This window comes from Gymnogyps californianus, chromosome 2, assembly GCF_018139145.2.
Source record: "Gymnogyps californianus isolate 813 chromosome 2, ASM1813914v2, whole genome shotgun sequence".
Lineage (NCBI taxonomy): Eukaryota > Metazoa > Chordata > Aves > Accipitriformes > Cathartidae > Gymnogyps > Gymnogyps californianus.
In genome coordinates, this window is record NC_059472.1 from 103801384 (window position 1) to 103821773 (window position 20390).

General features: G+C 42.6%; 1 protein-coding gene across 1 annotated transcript; it reads left to right on the top strand.

The window, feature by feature from the left end:
• The first annotated feature begins 781 nt into the window (after nt 1-781).
• On the top strand, nt 782-11117 carry RBFA (ribosome binding factor A). The gene is made up of 7 exons (XM_050892109.1): nt 782-894; nt 1587-1629; nt 2290-2466; nt 5029-5141; nt 6338-6422; nt 8613-8686; nt 10393-11117. The coding sequence occupies exons 1-7, from the start codon at nt 782-784 to the stop codon at nt 10781-10783; spliced, it is 996 nt and encodes a 331-aa protein (XP_050748066.1). The 3' UTR covers nt 10784-11117.
• Nucleotides 11118-20390: the final 9273 nt, after the last annotated feature.

A 20390-nucleotide genomic window follows, 5' to 3' on the forward strand; every position in this document is an offset into this window, starting at 1 on the left:
ATTTTATGTTAATGCCGTTCGTGTTTATCCTGGTGTGAGGAAACAGTAATTTGATCACTCTTCATGTAATTATCCCATGTGTGTTATACAGATAAAATGTATAATGCATGGGTTTAATTTATTTAAATAACCAAAAGCGATTCTGTGTGGAAAACTGCAGTATTTTGTCATGAACTTCAGTGAAAAACTCGAGTCCAGAGTCTTGCATCGGTGTAATTTATTTTGCTCGCATCCTCTTAAAATTGCTCATCAATGTAACACTGAATGGAAGGATGTTTAAATCGTATTCTTGTGCCAGTGACGAACTACATCGCACAGCAAACCGCAGTCGGTATGTCACACGGGCTGTTCCCGACGCTCCAGCAGCTAACGCTTATCTCTGGGGAACAGTCTGCAAGGCCTTTGCTGGGGTAGCCCTTCAACGGAAACGCAGCAACCAGGTTTCAGGTTTATTTTCACTTCCAAGGTAACTCACTCATCCGAATAATAGAGCCTGTGCATAGCTGTGCCTGCACGGGGCTTGGCGATGTGTGTGTGTGACCCTTCTCCCCGCTCGGGCCCCGAGGCTCGCCTCTGCCCGCGGGCAGCTCAGCCTCCCTCCTTCCCTCCCGGGGCCGGCAGGGCCACCCACAGCCGCCCACCGGCCCCGCCGCCTCCGCCGGGGCGCTGCAGGCCCGGGCCGCCGCGCCGCGAGGGGGAGCCGGCACCGCGGGAGTCGCCGCCGCCGCGGAGAGCTCCACGCCGCCGGCCGGGCCGGGCCGAGCCGGGCCGCTGTGGCAGCATGTGGGGTGCCCGGGCGGCGGCGGTGGTGCCGCGGTGGTGCCGGGCGCTGCGCAGCTCCGCCGCCCTGGGCGGCTCCAGGGACCTGCTGAAGAAAATGCTCCGCAAAAAGAAGTAGGTGCGGGGGCGCCGGCTGGGCCGGGCCGGGCCGGGCCGGGGGGCTGGCGGGCAGCGGGCCCTCCCGCCGGGCTGGGTGTCGCTGCGGGGTGAGGCGGCCGGAGCCGGGCGGGCTGCGGGGCCTGCCCAGCCTCCGCCGGTGTGGGCAGGCGGGGCTGCCTGCGGCCTGGCGAGCGTGCTGCACGCAGGCGGTACCGTACCCCGTCTGCGCCCGCACCGCTGGGCCGGGCCGGGCCGGGCCGAGCCAAGCCGAGCCCAGCCCTGGCGGGGTGGTTGGCGGGCGCTGGGCGAAGTTGTGTGAGAGGGGTTGTGGGGCTCGGGGCGCTCCCGTGTTCCCGGTAGCACGGGGGACAGCAGCCCACCCCGAGTGGCCTTCGAGCAGCACCTCCGGTGCCCGTGGGGCTCTGATAACGGTGCTTCGGTATTGTGTCAAGTTACACCGATCTCTAAAGAAACCTTAGGGGTGTTCTTCCCCCCCCTTCCACGTGCAGCTTCAGCCGTGGATGGGAAGCATTGCTCCCCGCACCGCTCCCTAGCCCGTAACCGCCGTGGGGAAAATTGCTTGCAGGCGTGAAAACCTGGGTGTTGTCATGTGCCTTCAGGCGGGTGGCATTTTAATTACACAGGGAACCCGTTGTTTCTCTGAGCTGCTGAAAGATAAAGCTGATTTCCTTTCCTTTTTCCAAAAGAAAGAAGTTTTGGTATGACAGCCCTACCCTGGGATCTAAAATGGTAAGTGCAAGCTTTTAAGGTGCTGTGTTTTATCTGTGCCAGGAGGAACAAACTTGTGCTTCTGCCATTGTGTCTAACTTTGGGAAAAACATTTTCTGGTGGAGAAATAGCAGAATTTTGTGAATGAACCCTAGGGCTCCAGTTTCACTGTGACACGCCAGGATTGCTGTTGAGAGAAGCCGTTTGGCTCTCCGTGGCTGTTTCCTCTTCTGTGCTGATCTTTCATCCGCGCCAGCACCAATGCTTTCTTGCGTGCTCCTGAGCCCATAGCAGAGAACTGATCCAGATTAAAACTTCTGTATAACAGCTTAGGTTTACGGAAAACAAGTTTTTATGTTTGTTTTTCAAGCAAGCAATGCTTTTCAGTTAATACATGCTGTATTTTAGAAAACTGATTTATTGAGCTGTATAACGTGAGCTTATGAGCTTATAAAATAATAAAGAAACTAAGAAACCTTGACAGTAATATCTGAAGGTCAAAGATTTTGTGAACAGAAATATTCTTTATTGAAACACCTGATACATAAGACCTATGTAAAGCCATCACAGCTGCAATAATGGCATTCTAAGAGCATACTTAGTAGAGTGCACAAGACTGTGTATGATTGCCTAATACAAGTTTGTAACTACTGCTTAATGTGTTGGTTTTCTTTTTTAAAGATGTATAAACCATCCAATTTGGCCTCTGTAATGAAAGATGACCAGACAAAAACTAGGAAAGAAGATAACATACGCTGCAGAGTCTTGAATAGTCTTATTCATAAAGCTGTGGTACAGATGATGACTACCTGTGAAGTTAATCAAGAACTTTATGATCTCAAGCTGGAAATCTGCAAGGCAAGTGCCAAAGCTACAGCTTGTGTTGAGCCGCTCTGACTACACCTTGAGGTCGGCATGGCGCGCCAAAGGAGCTTCCCTGGGTGTTGTGATGTGTGTGCAGGAGGAGTTTTACTGCATTCCTTCTCATGTGGCAGAGCACAGCAAGATGAGGCTCTGGATTCACCTTGCACACTAGGAGAACTTTGCCACTGTTGTACCTGGCTTAGTAGACCTTTGCCACTATAATGCAAATGCAACTTAGGCCAACTAAATGGTGATTCTCCTGGTATGACTTTTTTTCTCTGTTACTCAGACATGTACTATTTGCCTTGCCCTTTCAGAAGGAGAAGCCTGGTTTTACCAACATAAGTGTGTCTTTCCAAGAGTCTTTTCTTCGTGTGGCTGTGTGAGAGTTGATACCTCCTTGTGTCCCTCACCAGCATCCTTACACAGGCAGAAGATCTAAGTAAGTGGGGCGTGAGCTTAGTTCAAAAAAAAGGCAAGCCTAAGAAAATGGCATTGGCAAGCAAGGCTCCAGAAGGAATTGGAATTTGTACCTAATTGTAGCTAGTGTTGTCATAATTCGTGGGTTTGAAAGGGATGTTAAAGCTCTGGTTCAGGAACTAAGTCAGTCTCCACATTCTTGGTTGTTGCCAGTAGTTTTTTCTTCTACATTTGCTGTTTTGTTAAGATTAAGTGATACCAATGTTTGGCTTAAAAGCTTGATGGACTTAGCTTTGTTGGTTAGAAGTATGGAAAAAAAATTGCACCTCATAGCTGCACTGTGACAAGGGGTTTGTCATTTATGATTGATACAGATGTTTTTGCCAGTTGAATTCATTCTGTCCTCAGGCAAGTGATTAAAATTACATGGGCAAGATGAATCTTTTGGCACTATATGAAGGATACTGCACATATAGAATTTCTCTCTCTCCAGGGCTTTGAGGATTGCTTGTCTAAATCAGCTGGCATGTCTGCACATAAGAATACTGGCTGGGGTACGCAAGCCACAGCACTTTTAGGAGGCATTGCTGTAAATGAAACAACTTATAACATAAGAGAGGAAAAGAAACAGCCTTCTTCCAAACAGAGTACAGATTTTATTATAACTGCGTAGTGCTTAGTGTTCGTGCTGCACTGGGACGTGGCTGAGACTCAGTCCTGATTTACTCTTGAGCTGATTCTGGTCTGATATCGTTAGTTCTGTTATCAAAAGAAATCTTCTAGTAGGCTTTCTGCAATCCATCAGCATTTGGTTTTTTCGGTGTCAAAAGTTAAAATTACATAATAGTAATACAGATAAAAATCATGCTTCAGGCCTGATACATCAAACTTTTATCCACTCGATAACATTACTCGTGATGATGAAGAAATAGCTTGTGTTAGATAGGATTGTTTATGTGCTTACATTAGACTCAGTGTGGGAGATGGGGAGGGCTGATCCTGCAGTAGAAACAGCTGGTTAATGATCATGGTGGATTTTCTTAATGAGTGGTGGGTTTCCCGAGGGAGGAGTTATTTGGTGGTGGAAAAAATCAGTATCTGCCTGGGTTTTTGGGGACAATCCATTCTGCCCTAGGAAAGAGTAGCACTGTCAACAGCAGACTGTGATGCAGTTTTCACTCCTGGGAATACTCTGATGGAGTTCTCTTTTCCTGCTGATGTATGTAGACACATATTTGAAGAGTTGGTTTCTGGACTAGATGACCTCTGAACTCTGCCTTCCAATGGGTAGTTCATGCTTTCTCCTCCCTCTTCCTTGGCTCCTTCCTTCGGTTGAGCCAGATAGGTTATTAGAAGTTTGCTGAGTGTACTCTCATAGTGAGAACCTGTACTGTAAGACGCTGCTAGATGCGATGAATGACAGTTATAGAAATCTTTCAGAATCCAATTTGTGTTTCAGAAGTTTATTCTTCAGGAAGATTGTCAGTCTTATCTCATGTGTTCTTCGGCCCCTGCACACCATGCGTTTTCAATTGCATGCATGACAGCTATGAATATTATCTGTTAGTGAGCTAGAGTTTCAGGCACTGGAGGTTCCCAGCAGGCTTTAGAGCTGGAGAGACTCTTAGATTACAGTGGCATGGAAAGCATCCTCTTTTCTGTCAATATCAAAACCAAACTCTGGGTGATGACAAGCCAGGCAGTGTCACAGGTCCTTCTTTAGCAGAAACTTACACTTTCAACTGTATTCCAAAACAGCATGCCATAAATTGTCATTCTGGACTATTTGTGATGGTAGCACCATCGCATTGACTAAATGAAGCACTGTCAGTAACATACAGGTGTTGACAGACTTCCCTGTTTAATTTCAGTTGAAGAGGAGATTAGGCAGTGACTTGCCTAAATCAAAAAAGTCCTTTCAGGTACTGAATGTAAATCTTATTTGGTGCTAAACTCTACCTCTATAAAGGCACCATGTAATTACGGTTCTTAAGAGCAGAGATGGAAGAAGAGATTGTCCTAAGAATTTGCATATCCAGTTTGGGTCACTGTATGCTTATTCATGAATTAGAGACTTTGTTGTATATGAAGTGTGTGTGTATATATAATTTTAAAGAAACGTTTGTCTTTTTGCAGGTGTCCCTGGCATCAAACTTTTCAGCATGTCGTGTGTACTGGAATCCTGCTGCTACGATGGAGAAAGAAAGTTATGTTGAAAGTGTACTGCGGAAGAGTGCTCCACGTATACGGTACTGCTATAGGATAAACAGTTAGACCACTTCATAAATTCATAGCCATGTACCATTTCTTAAGTATTTCTAACAATCTATATCTGACCTGTTAGGATGCTTTAGGTTTTTAGATATTTGGAGTCAGAGCATCTCCTGTGATGAGCCTCACAGGGAAGGATGGCTGTGTCAGACTAGCTGTGTATTCTCCTGCTGGAGCACAGCTGGCTTATTTGGCTTCTGTGCTTCCCTAGGATTGGACTGGGCTGAGCAGGAAGACAGACGAGTCTGGATGACGTTTCACTTCATAGAGCTAGTGATGGTGGGCTGGACATGCTGTGCATGACAGTAGGCCAGAATATGATGCTGCACAAGAGGACTGGCAATTACAAGTATCTCCTTACAGATTCACTGGGCAATTCTGATCGCTTGGGACAATTTGGACCTTTGGAAGGGATGACTGATATTACAGAAATTTTTCACAGTACTGATACCAAAAAAAAAAAAAAAAGTCGGGATGCTACTGTGTATTGCGATGCTTTTACCCATTTTTGGCAGAGGGTCCAGTGAGTTTTCAGGATATCATAGAGATTTTTGTCTCTCCCTCTTTCCTTGGTTTACCCTCTGCTATACAGCCAGTCTGGTGGAGGATCAGGACTTCACCCCATGGGGAAGGTGGCACTGAAGCATACTTGTAGAGCCATCTCCTTTCCCCCTGTTTCCCTAGGCTGTGTAATTCCTGCTCCAGCACAATGCTCTCTTCTACTCCTGACAGCTTCCAGCCTTTGAGAAGGAATGTTGCTGGCTAGGAAGAAGGGGAGCCCTGTCAGTCCTTCCTGCAGCTAGCATGTAGGACTAGTTGTCTTGCCCTGCTGTGAGGGCTCTATATCCCACTGCACTTACCCCTACAGTGGGGATAAGGAAGCCAAATTAAGTCGGGCAAGACCTGCGCCAGCCTGTGCATATAGGAGACAAATCTAATATCATCAATACTCAGTGGGATCTGCAGCTAGTAGTTTTTGTATGTTATACATTCAGAGTTGGGATTCTGCAGTGATGTATTGCTTAGCACTAACCTGAATGGATACCCATCAGACTGTAAGTTTTGCAAACCATATCTTTAAATTTGCGGTACTGCTGAATTAATTTAACATATTTTGTCTGTCCTGGAGGTGCTGTACTGTTACTCATACTGGTGAATGCTGTATTTTTGCCAGGTATCTTCTGATGAGTCAGCAGATTCTAGGAAATGTACCCCCAATAGTATTTGTAAAAGACAAAGAAGCTGCAGCTGTAAAAGAGGTAATTGTAATCTTTGACTCAATATACAAATATAATGATATGCAAACATGGTGGCTTAGCGTACCCTAATGCTTAGGAATATGGAGAGAGCTGATAATTCGGTTGCTCTACCAATCCACATTAAAAATCAGTCTTTGTCTATACCCTTTTGTCTTCATGTTCCAAAGCATTTTAGCAAAGAATCTTGAATAAGACTGGTGCTTATATACAATGTAAAAGAATCCTTGTAGCTATCGCCTCATGAACTTTTTTTGATGCTACTATTAACATTTCTGAAGTGAGAGTTTCAGAGAACCTTGTAGGCCAGATCATTAGGCCAGTAAAGAAATCTGAAAAAATGAAATTACAATTTTAAGGAATAATATAGGGTAGGCAGTTGTCTGTTGCCTGGTATACCTGATTATAGAAACGAGGTCTGAGGAGCTGTCTTCCATATTTTAAATGTTATGTGTTTTTAAAATACCATTGAATCTAATCAGTGATTTTAAATTTTTTTTTACCCCAACCTTTTTCCATCTGTGAATTGTTAAAATGTTTCTAGGGAAGTGCAGATCTTTGCATAGAGGATGTAAGCTCACTCATACTATTTTTTTTTTCCCACTTTTAAAATTATCTTTACTATTTCACATTTTCCGTCAAGGTGTTGATAGGTTTAACTAGTTGAAATATTGCTAGAATAATGATGTTTTCTAGGAATTTGCTGTCACTGGGTCTGTGAAGTGAGATCTCTTAAATAGTGAGATTTCTAGAAGAGAAGGATGACACCAATGAGTGGAATTTCATGAAAAATGTCTCCTCAAGCTGTTGATGTGAATGGAAAGAACATTAGTTGAAAAGAGCATGTTCACATTTCTGTGCCCTCAAGTGCCTTATTCTTAGATGTGTTACTATTACAACCAATTACTGTTGGTGACTTGTGGGCTCATGTGGTGTGTATTAGCAGAGCTGGAAGGGATAACAAGAACTTCAGACTCTCTAGAAACGCAGTGAACTGCTTGAACTTCCTGTGGTCAGAAAAATTCTGAGTTTCATGCCAATATACTGATCCACAGCACAAATGTTTTTCACCTGCATTAGCATCAACAAAAAGCACAAGAATAGAAATGAACTAAACACTTCTGAAAGCTGTTTATATTTGTTATTATGCTCCCCCTAGTCAACACAAGAAATTCTACACAACAAGTAAGGAGCAATTATGGAAGCACTTTGTCATTACTATTACTCTACCTAAATGGAGCTACAAATATCTACTCCTGCAGGTTCTGCCTTTCAGGTCTGTTACTGTGGAACCTGTTCCATTAATCACTGTTTCTCAAACTTTGTTAAATGACCACTTACTCTTTTTGGAGAAGAAAACCCCTGGACTACCTTACCTTCAAGTTCAGTGCATAGGCACAAAGAAAGTTAACCACACAAGACAAGTAAAAACCCTCCTAGTATAGCTCCTGTCAGTGAATGGCATTGGGAAGCATTTAGATGGATCATCTTTTCACACTTTGCAGCTCATCGCATTTATGTAATCCACAGATTTGAATAACAGGGCTTGAAATAATGTAGCTGAACCTGATTTTTAAGTATTGGAAGACACGGAAGGACCATCCAATTCAACTCCTAGAATAATACGCTGAATTAGAAGGGAAGTAATGTAAAGTAGGAATAAAAATTTCAAATGAGGTAAAATTTTCACAATTAGGTACAGTCTATAAGCACTGAATATACTAAATTTGTAGCATTTACTGGTTAGGTGCCATGTTAAAAGGGAGTTGGGAACTCAATATTTACGTGTAATAGAAATACAAACTTGCAGAAAGGGGGAAGAAGTGAAAAAAAATCTTAGCGTAAGGTTGTTATGAAAAAGGATTTGCAAGACTGAAGTAAGACCAAATAAAACAAAAATTATATATGTCACACAATCCCTAGCCAACTGTTCAGAATGTACGTCAGGCAAAAAAAACTTTGTAGGAATCCCTGGAGCAGTTATGCTATTTGACACACACTTCCCAGGCAAGAAGTATAAGCAGTTCCATGTAAATGGAGGAAAAGGCTATTTTGAAATGTTTTTGCTAAATACTCCAAACATGTAGAAAGTAAAATATTTGCTGTTAGATACTTCTCTGTTTTTTGTGTAGGTGTGAACAAAGTAAATTTAATACAGGACCTTTAATATGTATTGTCTTCATGTGTTTACAGATTGAGGAATTATTGTCAATTGCTGATTTTGGACCTCCAGAAGAAGAAGAAACATTATCTCAAAATGATTCTAGGTGGGTTTTTTGAATCAGAATTGTACAAGTGTCTGTTTTCATCTCTGTTGGCCAGCTTAACTTGGGTATTATTTGACAGGACAGAAAGTCTATTTTAATTAGATGTGTACATTGTTGTCATCTCAGAGTTCAGCAAATGGTGTTCTGAGGAAATAGAAAGTAGAAGAGAGAGACTTTTTGGAAGACCTTAGCAAAAAGGCATCTCAGCTTTTAAAGAGATTAGTTGGGCCCTTTTATTGACAGAAGAGGCTACAGAATAGCCTAGGACAAAACTAATATGTAATCATCCCAGAAATTAAATGTAGAGGACAGCATTTTATTTTGTGGCTTAAGCTTTCTTTACCAAAGTTACACCCATTTATTAAAATCAAGGGAAAATATTTCTTATTATATATGCTCTGGTTTACTTTCATATTTTAGCACAGACACATTTTCATAGGCTATTTTGTCGTTGGTTCTTGTGCACAGGTACCTTGCTGCAGACCACAGGTTTGCAAATATGGAAAGGGAAAGTCTATTTTTTATATGTAAGTGGACCTCTGTTAAGCTGTGAAGAATGACTGAATTGTCACTTTTAACAGCATAGTGTATACACTTTCAGAGGCAACTAGCCCATAAGGTGATATCAGGACACAGTCTTAGAAGTCAGCTGTGTTTGATGTCTATACTCTGAGTGACATAGTCATCAGACTTGTTACTTGCAGACCCAATACTTGTTCTGGTATTAGTATCTTTACTTTTATGAGGGAAATATTCTTAGAATTTCTAAGAATTCAAGACTCAATGTGTTTGTGATAATTAAATTTAAAAAAATGCTTTGCAGCAGTAATATTTGTTTCTTGCTGGTAATTTTCTCATGAGGATGAAAGCTCTACATTTACCAGTACTCCTCTACTTGGCCACTTTTTTTCTGATAGAAGTTTGGTTTGTTATACATGAGTTACAAGTTTACTGACAAATCTCCCGAAGTTAACAAAAAGTAAGTTAATTTAGCATTCTTCTGTGAGGGCTTTTTGGCTGTTGAGGGATAGGATGGAACAATCTATTGGAATAATGATTCTGTGGACTGGATGCTCTCAAAGCCAACAGCCTTGCACTTCTGTGCTGCAGTCTGTTGGTGGAAATGCCTTTTGTGCCTTAACGTCTCACAGAACGGTTCATCAGCTGCAAATCAGAAATAGCTTCTTGGGGGAAATAATTGTTATGACAGACTTTCCCACAGGGCACCTAACATCTTCCTCTGTGTCTTGTGGAAATACTTAAGTCCAGCTTAAGGTGCCATGTGCTGTCATTCATACGTCTGTGTGACATGCTTTGGGCACAGGCTGCTGCTTCTCACTTCTTGGAAGAGCTGGGAGAAGTCTAACTTCCTTGGGGCTCCCAGGTCCAGCGCTCACTCTGTTACCTATGCACACCTTGTCCCAGAAACAAGCAGTTTCATCTGGAATGTAGTTGCTTTATTGGCTTCCTCCCATTAAATCTGTTGACACGCTGACAGGCTTGTACGCAGCCTGTCCTTGGACACATAGTACAGTGGTATCTCTTCCTTCTTAACATAGGGAGGACAATGCTGAACATAGTGCATTAATAAAGTCAAACTGAAACCTCTAGTTTATTTCTGTGTTACTCAAGTTGTCACAATTAGCATTGCCCCTTAAAATATACACGGGGAAGAAAACCCACAACATTTGTTTTCCTTTCCACAGTAAACTGTTCTCTTCAGCAACTCAATCTTCAGATTCACCCATGCGGTCTAATCTTTTTGGTATTGATCATGAACTGCTGAATAAGCAGATAATGGACTACAAAAGACTGAAAGTGTCAAGAGATATAGAAAGCATTGCCTGGACAGAAGAGCAGGAGCAGCAGCTTTCTAAGATTAAAAAGAAAATGAAAAAGAAAAAAACAAGGAATCCTCCTGATGATGACATTACACCACAGAAATACTTACTGGACAAATACGAAGCTGACTACTGGGATGATAACACAGAATCAGTCTTGGACTATGAGCTGGAGGATGAATTACAGGAAGAGGTAAACAAATTGGAGGCGGATGATGGCAAAACTCTAATTCAGCCTACTGATAAACTGAAATGAAGTTGAAAAGCCACTCCCTTTAAAATGGAGGCTGCCAATAGCAAAAAAAAGACTGCCACAGATACTGAAAGATTAGTTTTGTAGAGCCCGTTTACCACTTCCTCTTTCAAACTAATAGGTTTGCCACACGTGGGGAGGTTTGCTAGCACAAGGTATGTAAGAAAGACAAAAATGCTATTTGTGACATTCTGTTAAGCAGCTTTCAAGCTGCTGCAGTTGTAGGACTTCCAACCAGAGAGCAGTTTTGTAATAACAAAATATACATAGTGCAGCACTGAGTTAAAACTTCTTGCAGTTCTGTTGATTATTTCCAATAAAATTATGGTTTCTGTGTTTAAATAAAATTTCTTCTTTTTTTTTTTTGAGTGATCTGGATAAAAATAATCACAAAGTGATGATGTCTGTTAAGGTCTAAGGTCAGGAAGGAAGAGGGATGCAAAATAATGATAGTGGAGTTCAAAGAGCAGCCTTCAGTGCACAACGACCAGGACAGGGTATTCTCTAGAGGACCTAGTTTAATGGGGGAACTCTTTCCACAAGAACGTGAAACTCATTGAAATTATGGCCAATAAAGTTACAACCCTGAAAGCAAATAAATCTATTTATTCTAATATTCAGAAATTTACAGTTGTGCAAGGGGAACTGTAACCAGAGAAGAACAGAGAACTGCTCATCTGTTGGGTAAAATTGGGCAAAGCATTGACTGTGACTGAAAAAATGTATTAAAAACTCAAAGGCAGAGAAAAAAGCAGCAGGGAAGAATGCCCCAGTAACTGTTTGAGATTTGGAAATGGATGGGGAATCATATAAAAAGTGAGAATAAAGCTTTCTGGCTCAAAGCAAGTAAAAAAAAAATAATAGCCTGAGTGTGTAAAGTCAGAAGGGCTGAAGCTTCAAAATAAGTTATAACTAACAAGGTAGTAAAAAGGAATTCTACCAGAAATAAGGAACATTTAATTCCATTAGTTAATGGGGAAGTAAAGAAAGACAATGCAGGGGAGGTTGCACTATAGTACGTTGCTGTAGTTTTTCAAAAAGATTTAAAAGACAGCAAATATAAGCTCCAGAATATAAGCAATAGTCTAAAGGATTTTTAGGTTGAAGAGAGGAGTTCAGGTCAGCAAAGAACGCTGAAATTCACTGTAGGTTATTTGATAATCCCCTTGAAGCATATTCTGAAGATTGATTGCCTGTATGAATATGGAGGGGATATGGGCTATGAATGGCCATAGGATGTGCCTATAAGCTGTTTAGAGCTTGTATTGAATAAGGGTCAGGATCTTATAAATGTATGCATCACTTTTTTTAGGATACATGTTGAAGCTGTAGCTCACGTTAGTACTTGCCTAACTTGAAGTAGGTGAATAATCCCACAAATTTCAGCGTGCTTTGTTCGGGCTTTCCAGGAGTTCTTCCTAAATTCCATGGGACGGACACACTTTGAAGTAGATGGTTTGGTTTGGTTTGCAGTGAGTGAAGGTATTTATCATATCAGAAACTGTTCATGTGCAGTATCACTGTCAATCAAAGCTAGCCATGAATTTGTTGCAACTTGGCAACAACGGTCTTAACTTTTTGAATGAACGACAGGAACCTGTTAATCGGTACTTGCTAAACGAATCCACAGAATACTAATGTCTCCATCTTTAGTTTCTGCTGTACAAAATGTGGGACTGTCCTGACTCTACCTAAAGGTTAAGAAAAGGGAAAATACCCAACACCCAAACAACCTACATATTAGACTTTTGAAAGAACAAAGAGAACAAAGTTGATTACCTCTGCTGCTTGTTTAGTTTGGACATCTATAAACTAGGTTTGCATTTCATAGATGAGATTTCATCTAAAAACAACCAAAAGTATTCTCACTGTCAGCCCTAATTCCTTTACTCCCTTGTTAAGCAAGCGAGGCAGTTGACCTCTTCTGCTTCCCACAGCTAATGTCACAGAAACCAGGCTTTGTTCAAGAAGAGAGATGGCCTAGCACTTACTCAGGGTGTCCAGGGATGGGACAGCCATTCTGAACCTGGTGATGAGGAAAACGAAGCAAAAGCAACCAGATTTAGAAGAAATGGAAATCTTAAAAAGAACCAGGTGGGACGGACTGGAAGGAAGAAGCAGCCCAGGGGATATCTGGAGAATGGCACCAGAGCAGGTGGGTGGGAGCAGCTGTGGCCCTGTCCCCGGCCTCCCCCTCATTAGTGCTCTGCCTCAGCATCTGCTGGCTTCCCAAGGAATCATGGTGGGAAGTTTTCTCTGCTAGGATACCAGCGTAATAGTAACCTCAAGACTTTTATAGCTGTAAAAGACAATAAATGAATGTTACACTCTATCTGAGCAGTATGAACTATAATCACTTGCAGAATCCCTTGATTTAGTTTTTATGTATTATATAACCACAGATGGGGAAGAAACTTCTGGGGCCTTCAGACCTGGTCTCCTAGCTATAATGGCAGCCACTTGCTGCAGTCCTGTATTCAGCTGGTAATCCTGGTTAGGAATATGCAGCTGGGAGTAATTGTTATTTAACATTGGTAGAATCAGACGTGCAGCTGAATTGAAGCAATTGGTGCCCCTGTGAGCACGTGCTACACCACTCATGTTTGAAACAATGATGTGATTAGTCAATGACAGTTTTAAAAAACACAAGAGCTTTCATTGCTTCCTATGACTGTCAATCCAAACCTTCCCAAACACTCTGGGACCCTACAAGTGTATTGTTCAGATCTAAGTTTCAGACTGAAAGTAAAGAAATGCCTCAGTTATCCCTCCAATCTGGTTATTTTCTTGAAGAGCTGGTCCTAGAAGGCGCTAATTTTGAAGGAGAAATGAGGGCACATAGTTCCTCTGCTTCATTTTAGCCAATCAGTTTGATTTCTCTGACCCCTCTAAGAACTTGCCGTGAAAGTGTTTATGCATTTTGTGTCTTTCCAAAACAGAAGTGTCTCTCCAGCAGAATTTCTGAGTAACACTGCTGTGCTGCAGCTAGGCTGACAGCGAGAAGTTTACTAACCCTCTCCAAAACATGTAAGTCAAGGAGTGCGACAGTCTCCTTACTCATGTGAGTCAGAAAAGCCACTGACAAAAATGGCATCATGCCAGGGAAATTAGAAAACCAAGATGCACATTTCACCGAAATTTTATTTTCTGTCCAATGAATTACTTATTTGTCATGAAAGCCAATCTACCCTTAAGCCTTGCTTGCATATGTAAAGCCAAGAAATGTAGAATAAAAGCTCAGCAAAGAGAAAGAAATTAGTATATTGCCCAATGCTTTGCCATTTTGTCCTATATCTGACTCTGCAAGAGGATAAGTGAAGACAAAAAGGTTTAAAGACTTCAAAGCCCTATAGAATGTGCCCTATCAAACCAGAAGAAAATCTTCATTAACTATAAATAATGAGTTGCATGCATGTTTTCTTGCGTTCAATCACTGCTGATAGCACATTGCTGCACTGCACTCATTTGTACTTTATACTATGATGAAAGACCAGTCATTCTCATAAACACCTAATCAACAAAGCATCACACTTCAAACTGTAAGAATAAAAATGCAGAAATGTTTGTATATTGTGGTAATTACTTCTGACTTTTTAGTAGTGTGTTCTTCAGGTAGTCCATCTTACCTGGTGGGCTTTGTTCAAACTTACTGGAAAACAAATTCTAATGGAGAACACTTGTAGTTAATTTCAGTTAATTACTCTCTCTCTGGCTCCAAGGAATAGGTAAGGAAAGCAAGAGAGAGACAACAAAGCCATGGGAATGGGCATAGTAAAATGGCAGTGTATTGTGGTTTAACCCCAGCCAGCAACTAAGCTCCACAAAGCCGCTCACTCACTCCCCCCCGGTGGGATGGGGGAGAGAATTGGAAGGGTAAAAGTGAGAAAACTCCTGGGTTGAGATAAAGACAGTTTAATAGGTAAAGCAAAAGCTGCGCACGCAAGCAAAGCAACACAAGGAATTCATTCACCACTTCCCATCGGCAGGCAGGTGTTCAGCCATCTCCAGGAAAGCAGGGCTCCGTCACGCGTAACAGTTACTTGGGAAGACAAACGCCATCACTCCAAATGTCCCCCCCTTCCTTCTTCTCCCCCCAGCTTTATATGCTGAGCATGATGTCATATGGTATGGAATATCCCTTTGGTCAGTTGGGGTCAGCTGTCCCGGCTGTGTCCCCTCCCAGCTTCTTGTGCACCCCCAGCCTGCTCGCTGGTGGGGTGGTGTGAGAGGCAGCAAAGGCCTTGACTCTGTGTAAGCACTGCTCAGCAGTAATGAAAACATCCCTGTTGCAGCACAAATCCAAAACATAGCCTCATACTAGCTACTATGAAGAAAATTAAGTCTATCCCAGCCAAAACCAGCACACTGTACTACAGCAGATGTGTTGACATCTGTGGTGTCTTGTAAAGGAGACAAGTTCTGCAGCTGGGATCCATGGGCTGTCACAGTTTTCAGCAAGTTACCTGGAACAACCTGGCATAATTTCAAGCAATGATTATTTTATTCTACAGGTTCAAGCAATATTTGTAGCCCTTCGTTGAATCATCTGCAGCTGCAAGATCTATAAACTTTTTGTTATTGGTGGTGTGTTAGTGGCTTTCCAAATAAAGCAATGTATATATATGTCTGTTCCTGGCTCCCACACTAAAGCGAAGTCAGTATTTACTCTCTTTGACATAAGGGTTTCAAGGGTGCTAGGTGCTTGCTTCGGTGCTAGGCCGAGAAGTCTGTGAGCGTCTCCACCAGTGTGTGTCTCAGCAGAAGGAGGCTTCTCTATTTCTACTGTTTACTTCTTCAGTGGAAAACTCTGGTTCAGGATTTTGCAGCAGTCCACAGCTGTGGTTCACAAGACCTTACCGACTTCATTGACATTGCTAACTTGTAATTGAAAATGATCACCTGATTCTGAGGAGAGGCTTCAAACAAACAGTGAGGAAGGCGGAGCTGCTACTGCTGGACTTCAGGCAGCTTAATACATCTTTGGCTGCAATCAGACCAAGAAGAGTCTCCTAGGAACACAGGGTGGCTCCTGACAAAAGAAAACCTGGTACAACAGAGCTTGGGTTCTTCTCCCGTTGGCCTCATGACAAGCCACAATGGCAACCACAAAATCACAGAACAGTGGAGGTGGGAAGGGACCTCCATGGACTGTCTAATCCAACCCTCCTGCTCAAAGCAAGGTCAGCTACAGCAGGTTGCCCAGGGCTGTGTCCAGCCGGGCTTCAAATATCTCCAAAGAAGATGGCTCCAAAACCTTTCTCAGCAACTTGCTCCAGTGTTCAACCACCCCCACAGTAGAAAAGTGTTTTCTTTTCTTCAGACAAAATTTCCTGTGTTTCAGTTTCTGCCTGTTGCCTTTTCTGTCACTTGGCAGCACTAAGAGCCAGGCTGTGTCTTCTCTGCACCTCCTACCAGATATTTATAAACATTGCTAAAGTCCCCCTGAGCCCTCTCTTCTTGAGGCTGAATAATCCTAGCTCTCTCGGTCTCCCCTTGTATGAGAGATGCTCCATGCCCTATACTGTGAACAATTAATAACACTGAAATAAATGATCATCTTAATATTAAGCCTATGTTTAAGTACTTGCTAAAGGAGGAGCCAAGACTTGCTAAACACATGCAGCTTTTCTAGAGCATGGAGCTCCCAAAGAGGAAGCAGACAATTCAAAACAAAAATTCTACAATGCAGAAGCACCTAACCCAGTCCTTGACCAACTCCTGAACTCCAGGGAACACCTGGACAGATAACAAAAATCCCCATCCACTACAAACTTAGGGCTAGAAAATATCTGGAACTAAAGCAATAACATACCTATCCAGCATAAATCCCATGGTATGGAAAGAAAATCGTGTCTCTCATTTGACAGGCCATAGGAAAGAAAGGATCAGCTGTGCTAGAGAAATCTTGTACCTTCTCAAAGGCTGAATTGAGCACCAAAGGGAGTGCCTGACATTTTTGTCCTAGCCTGAGGTTTCTGAACACGCAAAAATCAATGAGAAAAGTATGTTGAAGATGAGGCAGCTTCATTGACAAAGCGAGTGCTGCTCACGCAGTAAATCTGCCTTGCCCGAGTGCCTGGCTGGAGACCATGTCATTTTTCCTGAGCAACGATCAAGCCAGGCTTTAATGATTACCCGCAAAACACGAAGATGGAGGTTTTCAGTTAATGGACTCCAAATAGCTGCGTCAATGGCCAATTTGTCTGGGGAGGAAGCTGAACTCTCTCAAAATAAACACTGTGTTTCGTCATCTAACTTTTCACAGTTCATATACCGTGAAAGAGCCACCAAAATGCTTACTTCACATATTTTCTTTCCCGAGGCAGCACAACAGATTTGAAGAGCTGACATGCAGACTGGTGTGCCTGTTGCTAGCAGTGCTAGTTTTGCTTGGTAGATTCCACATGGTTATTACAGCCTACGGAGTATGCGCCTCCTTAAAGAAATATTGCAAAATAAATATTCAAAAGCAAAACAGTAAGCAGTGATATGCTCAGATACCATGTCCTCATTAAGAGGCATGAGAGTCAAATCGTTCATCACTGCTGCCGACTTGTGTCGTGTGGTCTCTGCCACCGGGCAGGACCTCAAACACAGTGAAAGAAACTTGATAAGAACCCGGGGTGTGAAAATGGATGATGGAGCTCAGAGCAGACACACAAACACAGTTATGCCAGGCTGCAAGGTGCTGCACCAAGCACCTGTGGGCCACCACACACAGGGGCAAGCCCTGAACAGGAGATCCACGTGGGCTTTCTTATCTTTGCAGCCCTGCTCCCCCCCTGGCAGCAGTCACTGCAGCTGTCGAGCAGGACTCAACAGCTTCCCAGCAAGCAGGTATTGGGCCCAAAACATCTGAAACTGAGACTACCACCACTGTATGCCCCTGTTGTATGTTATGAAGGCTTACAGCACAAATGGGAGCCCTTTTCATCTACCATCAAAAAACAATGAGGTTTGCCACAGAAGAGAGGAAACACTGCCCAGGACACAGTTTCATTACAGAAGATTTTGGGGTAGAAGCAAGAAAGTACTGTGTCCTGCAGAAAATGCACAAGAGTGTTCTCCAGGCTGGATGCAATTATTCACTTTTATCTGTACTCAGATTTCGCCCCTGCCTGAGAACTACAACTACACTGAAGCTTCCTTTTCCCATGTGAGAATGGGGTCTGGCTCTCGGCGTGCGGGAGTCCCGCACCTCTGCTGGGGGAAGAGAGGCAAGGCGGGGCAGGCTGTGGGGCTGCTGCATCCTGCTAACATAGGCCTAGCTGCAAAACTGAAATCTAAATTTGGCAGTTTAGTTAGTTCAAAGAGTCTTTGTTGAAGAACGTGATTCCAACAGCTGATAAGCAGCAAAATTGTGCATATTTGGTCAATGGAAAGTCAGTTCAAGTATTTTTCTTCTTGTCACTGCTGAAATGTATTGCAAGAAAAGGGGAAATGTCTTTCAGTCTTTCCTCTCCCAAACTCTCCTCTGTCTGCAAAGTTTCCACTGGAAATTAGACTTTTTAAAAAAAAATATATTTGTATTTTTGGCAGTTTGTAACAAAGAATGGCAGAAAAATCTGTGAGGGAGCAGCCTGGGACAAGCTCTATGCACTCACGAGCGTTCAAAGGTTAGCAGAAGACAGCCAGGTGCTCTCTGTGCGTCACTCCGATTTGGACGCCTGAACTTTAACTTCCTCATTGGTACCTCTGACTGCTTTGTTTAAGAGCTTGACATTTTGTGCATTTCTATTTCTGTCACAGCAGCAGCAGTTAGTGGGAGTCTACACTTCTGTTAGAAGAGAAATGAATGCCTATCACTTGGTCAGTCCCAGACACTCAGGCTGCCATTTACCCTTTGGTGTATGACTTCCGGTAATTGTTTCCCTCTTGTGTTAAGATCTGTGGGATGGAAAACTTTAAAAATCATTATTCTGAGTGCATTCCTTATCAAATTCATACTTTTTATTTATGTTGATAGGCTGTTTGCTGGCAGATTCATAAGACACTTGTCATGGTAAATAAACATAGCAATTTGCAAGCACAAGTGGTCAGACTTGCTTCTACTTTTCCCCATCGGTTTTGCCTTTCGGTTTTATGAACTATGCCATCACTTTGGCTTTTTGATCTTTCTGGGGGAATTTCCAGTAGGTTTAAGAGTGGGATGGGATGCTGCAATCCCAGTGAAGTGAGACGAGATAAGCAAAGGCAGAACAGAACTGGTCTGTAAAACAACACTGTGTCTGGTGCTGTTGTGTTCATTTCTGATCTGCAGGTCCTAGCGTTTTTATTATCTGAATATGTGCCATCTCCTGGATGATTCTTAGCTGTAACAAAGTTTTGTTTGATAGTGCCCAAATACCATTGTTTCACACTTATTTCACATAAGTGTGTTTTTTCCTCTTTTTTGTTTTTGAGGCTACAGTCCCACCTTACCTCATCTTTACAGACGACTTGCTTTGACAGTATTTATTTTTCTTTTCCCTCCTCAGACAGGTCAGCAATTTCAAGGGAAGCCAGACATTATGGAAGAGTTGATGATATATGGCTGTATACTACAAGAGAAAAAGGAGAATGCGCTTCAAACCACTGCTTTCATTCACCTGCCATGCAGCCTGTTTAAAACACTGAAAAAGTTCTCTGAGTAACTGCAGCTCAAAGAGAGTTCACATTGGGTTAGTATGGGTTATCTTGTCCACACTTATTGCTGTGGTATTGGATAACAAGTTCAAGATCTGTTAAATCTACAGAGGCTCTGTTTCAGATCCCTGGCACGGGGAGAGGCTTCCCTATTCCCCGAGGTTGTGCTCAGGCCCCTGTGGCATCTGTGGGACCTGCTGCTGCTGCAAGAAATGGGTCAATGAAGCAGTGTGGGATGTGTTTGACGTAGCTGTGACTGCTTCGCAGACTGAAGTTAGATATAGTAAACATACCATGAAATTTTACAAGTATGATTCTGAAAACGTATGAAAGGACTGGGGAGAGAGTGAGCAAAGAGGTGCCATTTCTTCATTAGATCATTGTTTAATTTTTACAGGGGCATACACCTGTCAACTAACACATTAAATCAAACTGGTAGAACTTTTAAAAGTTTTTCTAATATCTCTGTCTGTATTATACCAGTAGACAGTGTATATTTAGAGAACTACGTAGTCACATGGCACGAGACAAAATTTTTTAGGAGTGTCTTCTTGAAGCTATCAGTCAGGACCTTTACAGCATTACTTGTCGGGTATGAATACAGCTTTTATTACATAGAACCATAGAATGATTTGGGTTGGAAGGGACCTTTAAAGATCATCTAGTCCAACTCCCCTGCCATGGGCAGGGACATCTTTCACTAGATCAGGTTGCTCAAAGCTCCATCCAACCTGACCCTGAACACTTTCAATGATGGGGCATCCACAACTTCTATGGGCAACCTATTACACTGTCTCACCACCTTCATTGTAAAGAATTTCTTCCTTATATCTAATCTAAATCTACTCTCTTTCCATTTAAAACTGTTACGCCTTGTCCTAGCACTCCATTTAAAGAACAGTGCAATCATCAGGCACAGTCAATGTGGGTTCACAAAGGGAAAGTCCTGTTTAACTAATTTAATATCCTTCTATGATAAGGTCAC

Excerpts from the sequence above, each read along its gene's own strand:
- RBFA (XM_050892109.1), top strand. The coding sequence starts at position 782 with ATGTGGGGTGCCCGGGCGGCGGCGGTGGTGCCGCGGTGGTGCCGGGCG. Across the intron at positions 895-1,586 it reads AAAATGCTCCGCAAAAAGAA|AAAGAAGTTTTGGTATGACA; the intron begins GTAGGTGCGGGG and ends TTTTTCCAAAAG. Across the intron at positions 8,687-10,392 it reads TTATCTCAAAATGATTCTAG|TAAACTGTTCTCTTCAGCAA; the intron begins GTGGGTTTTTTG and ends TCCTTTCCACAG.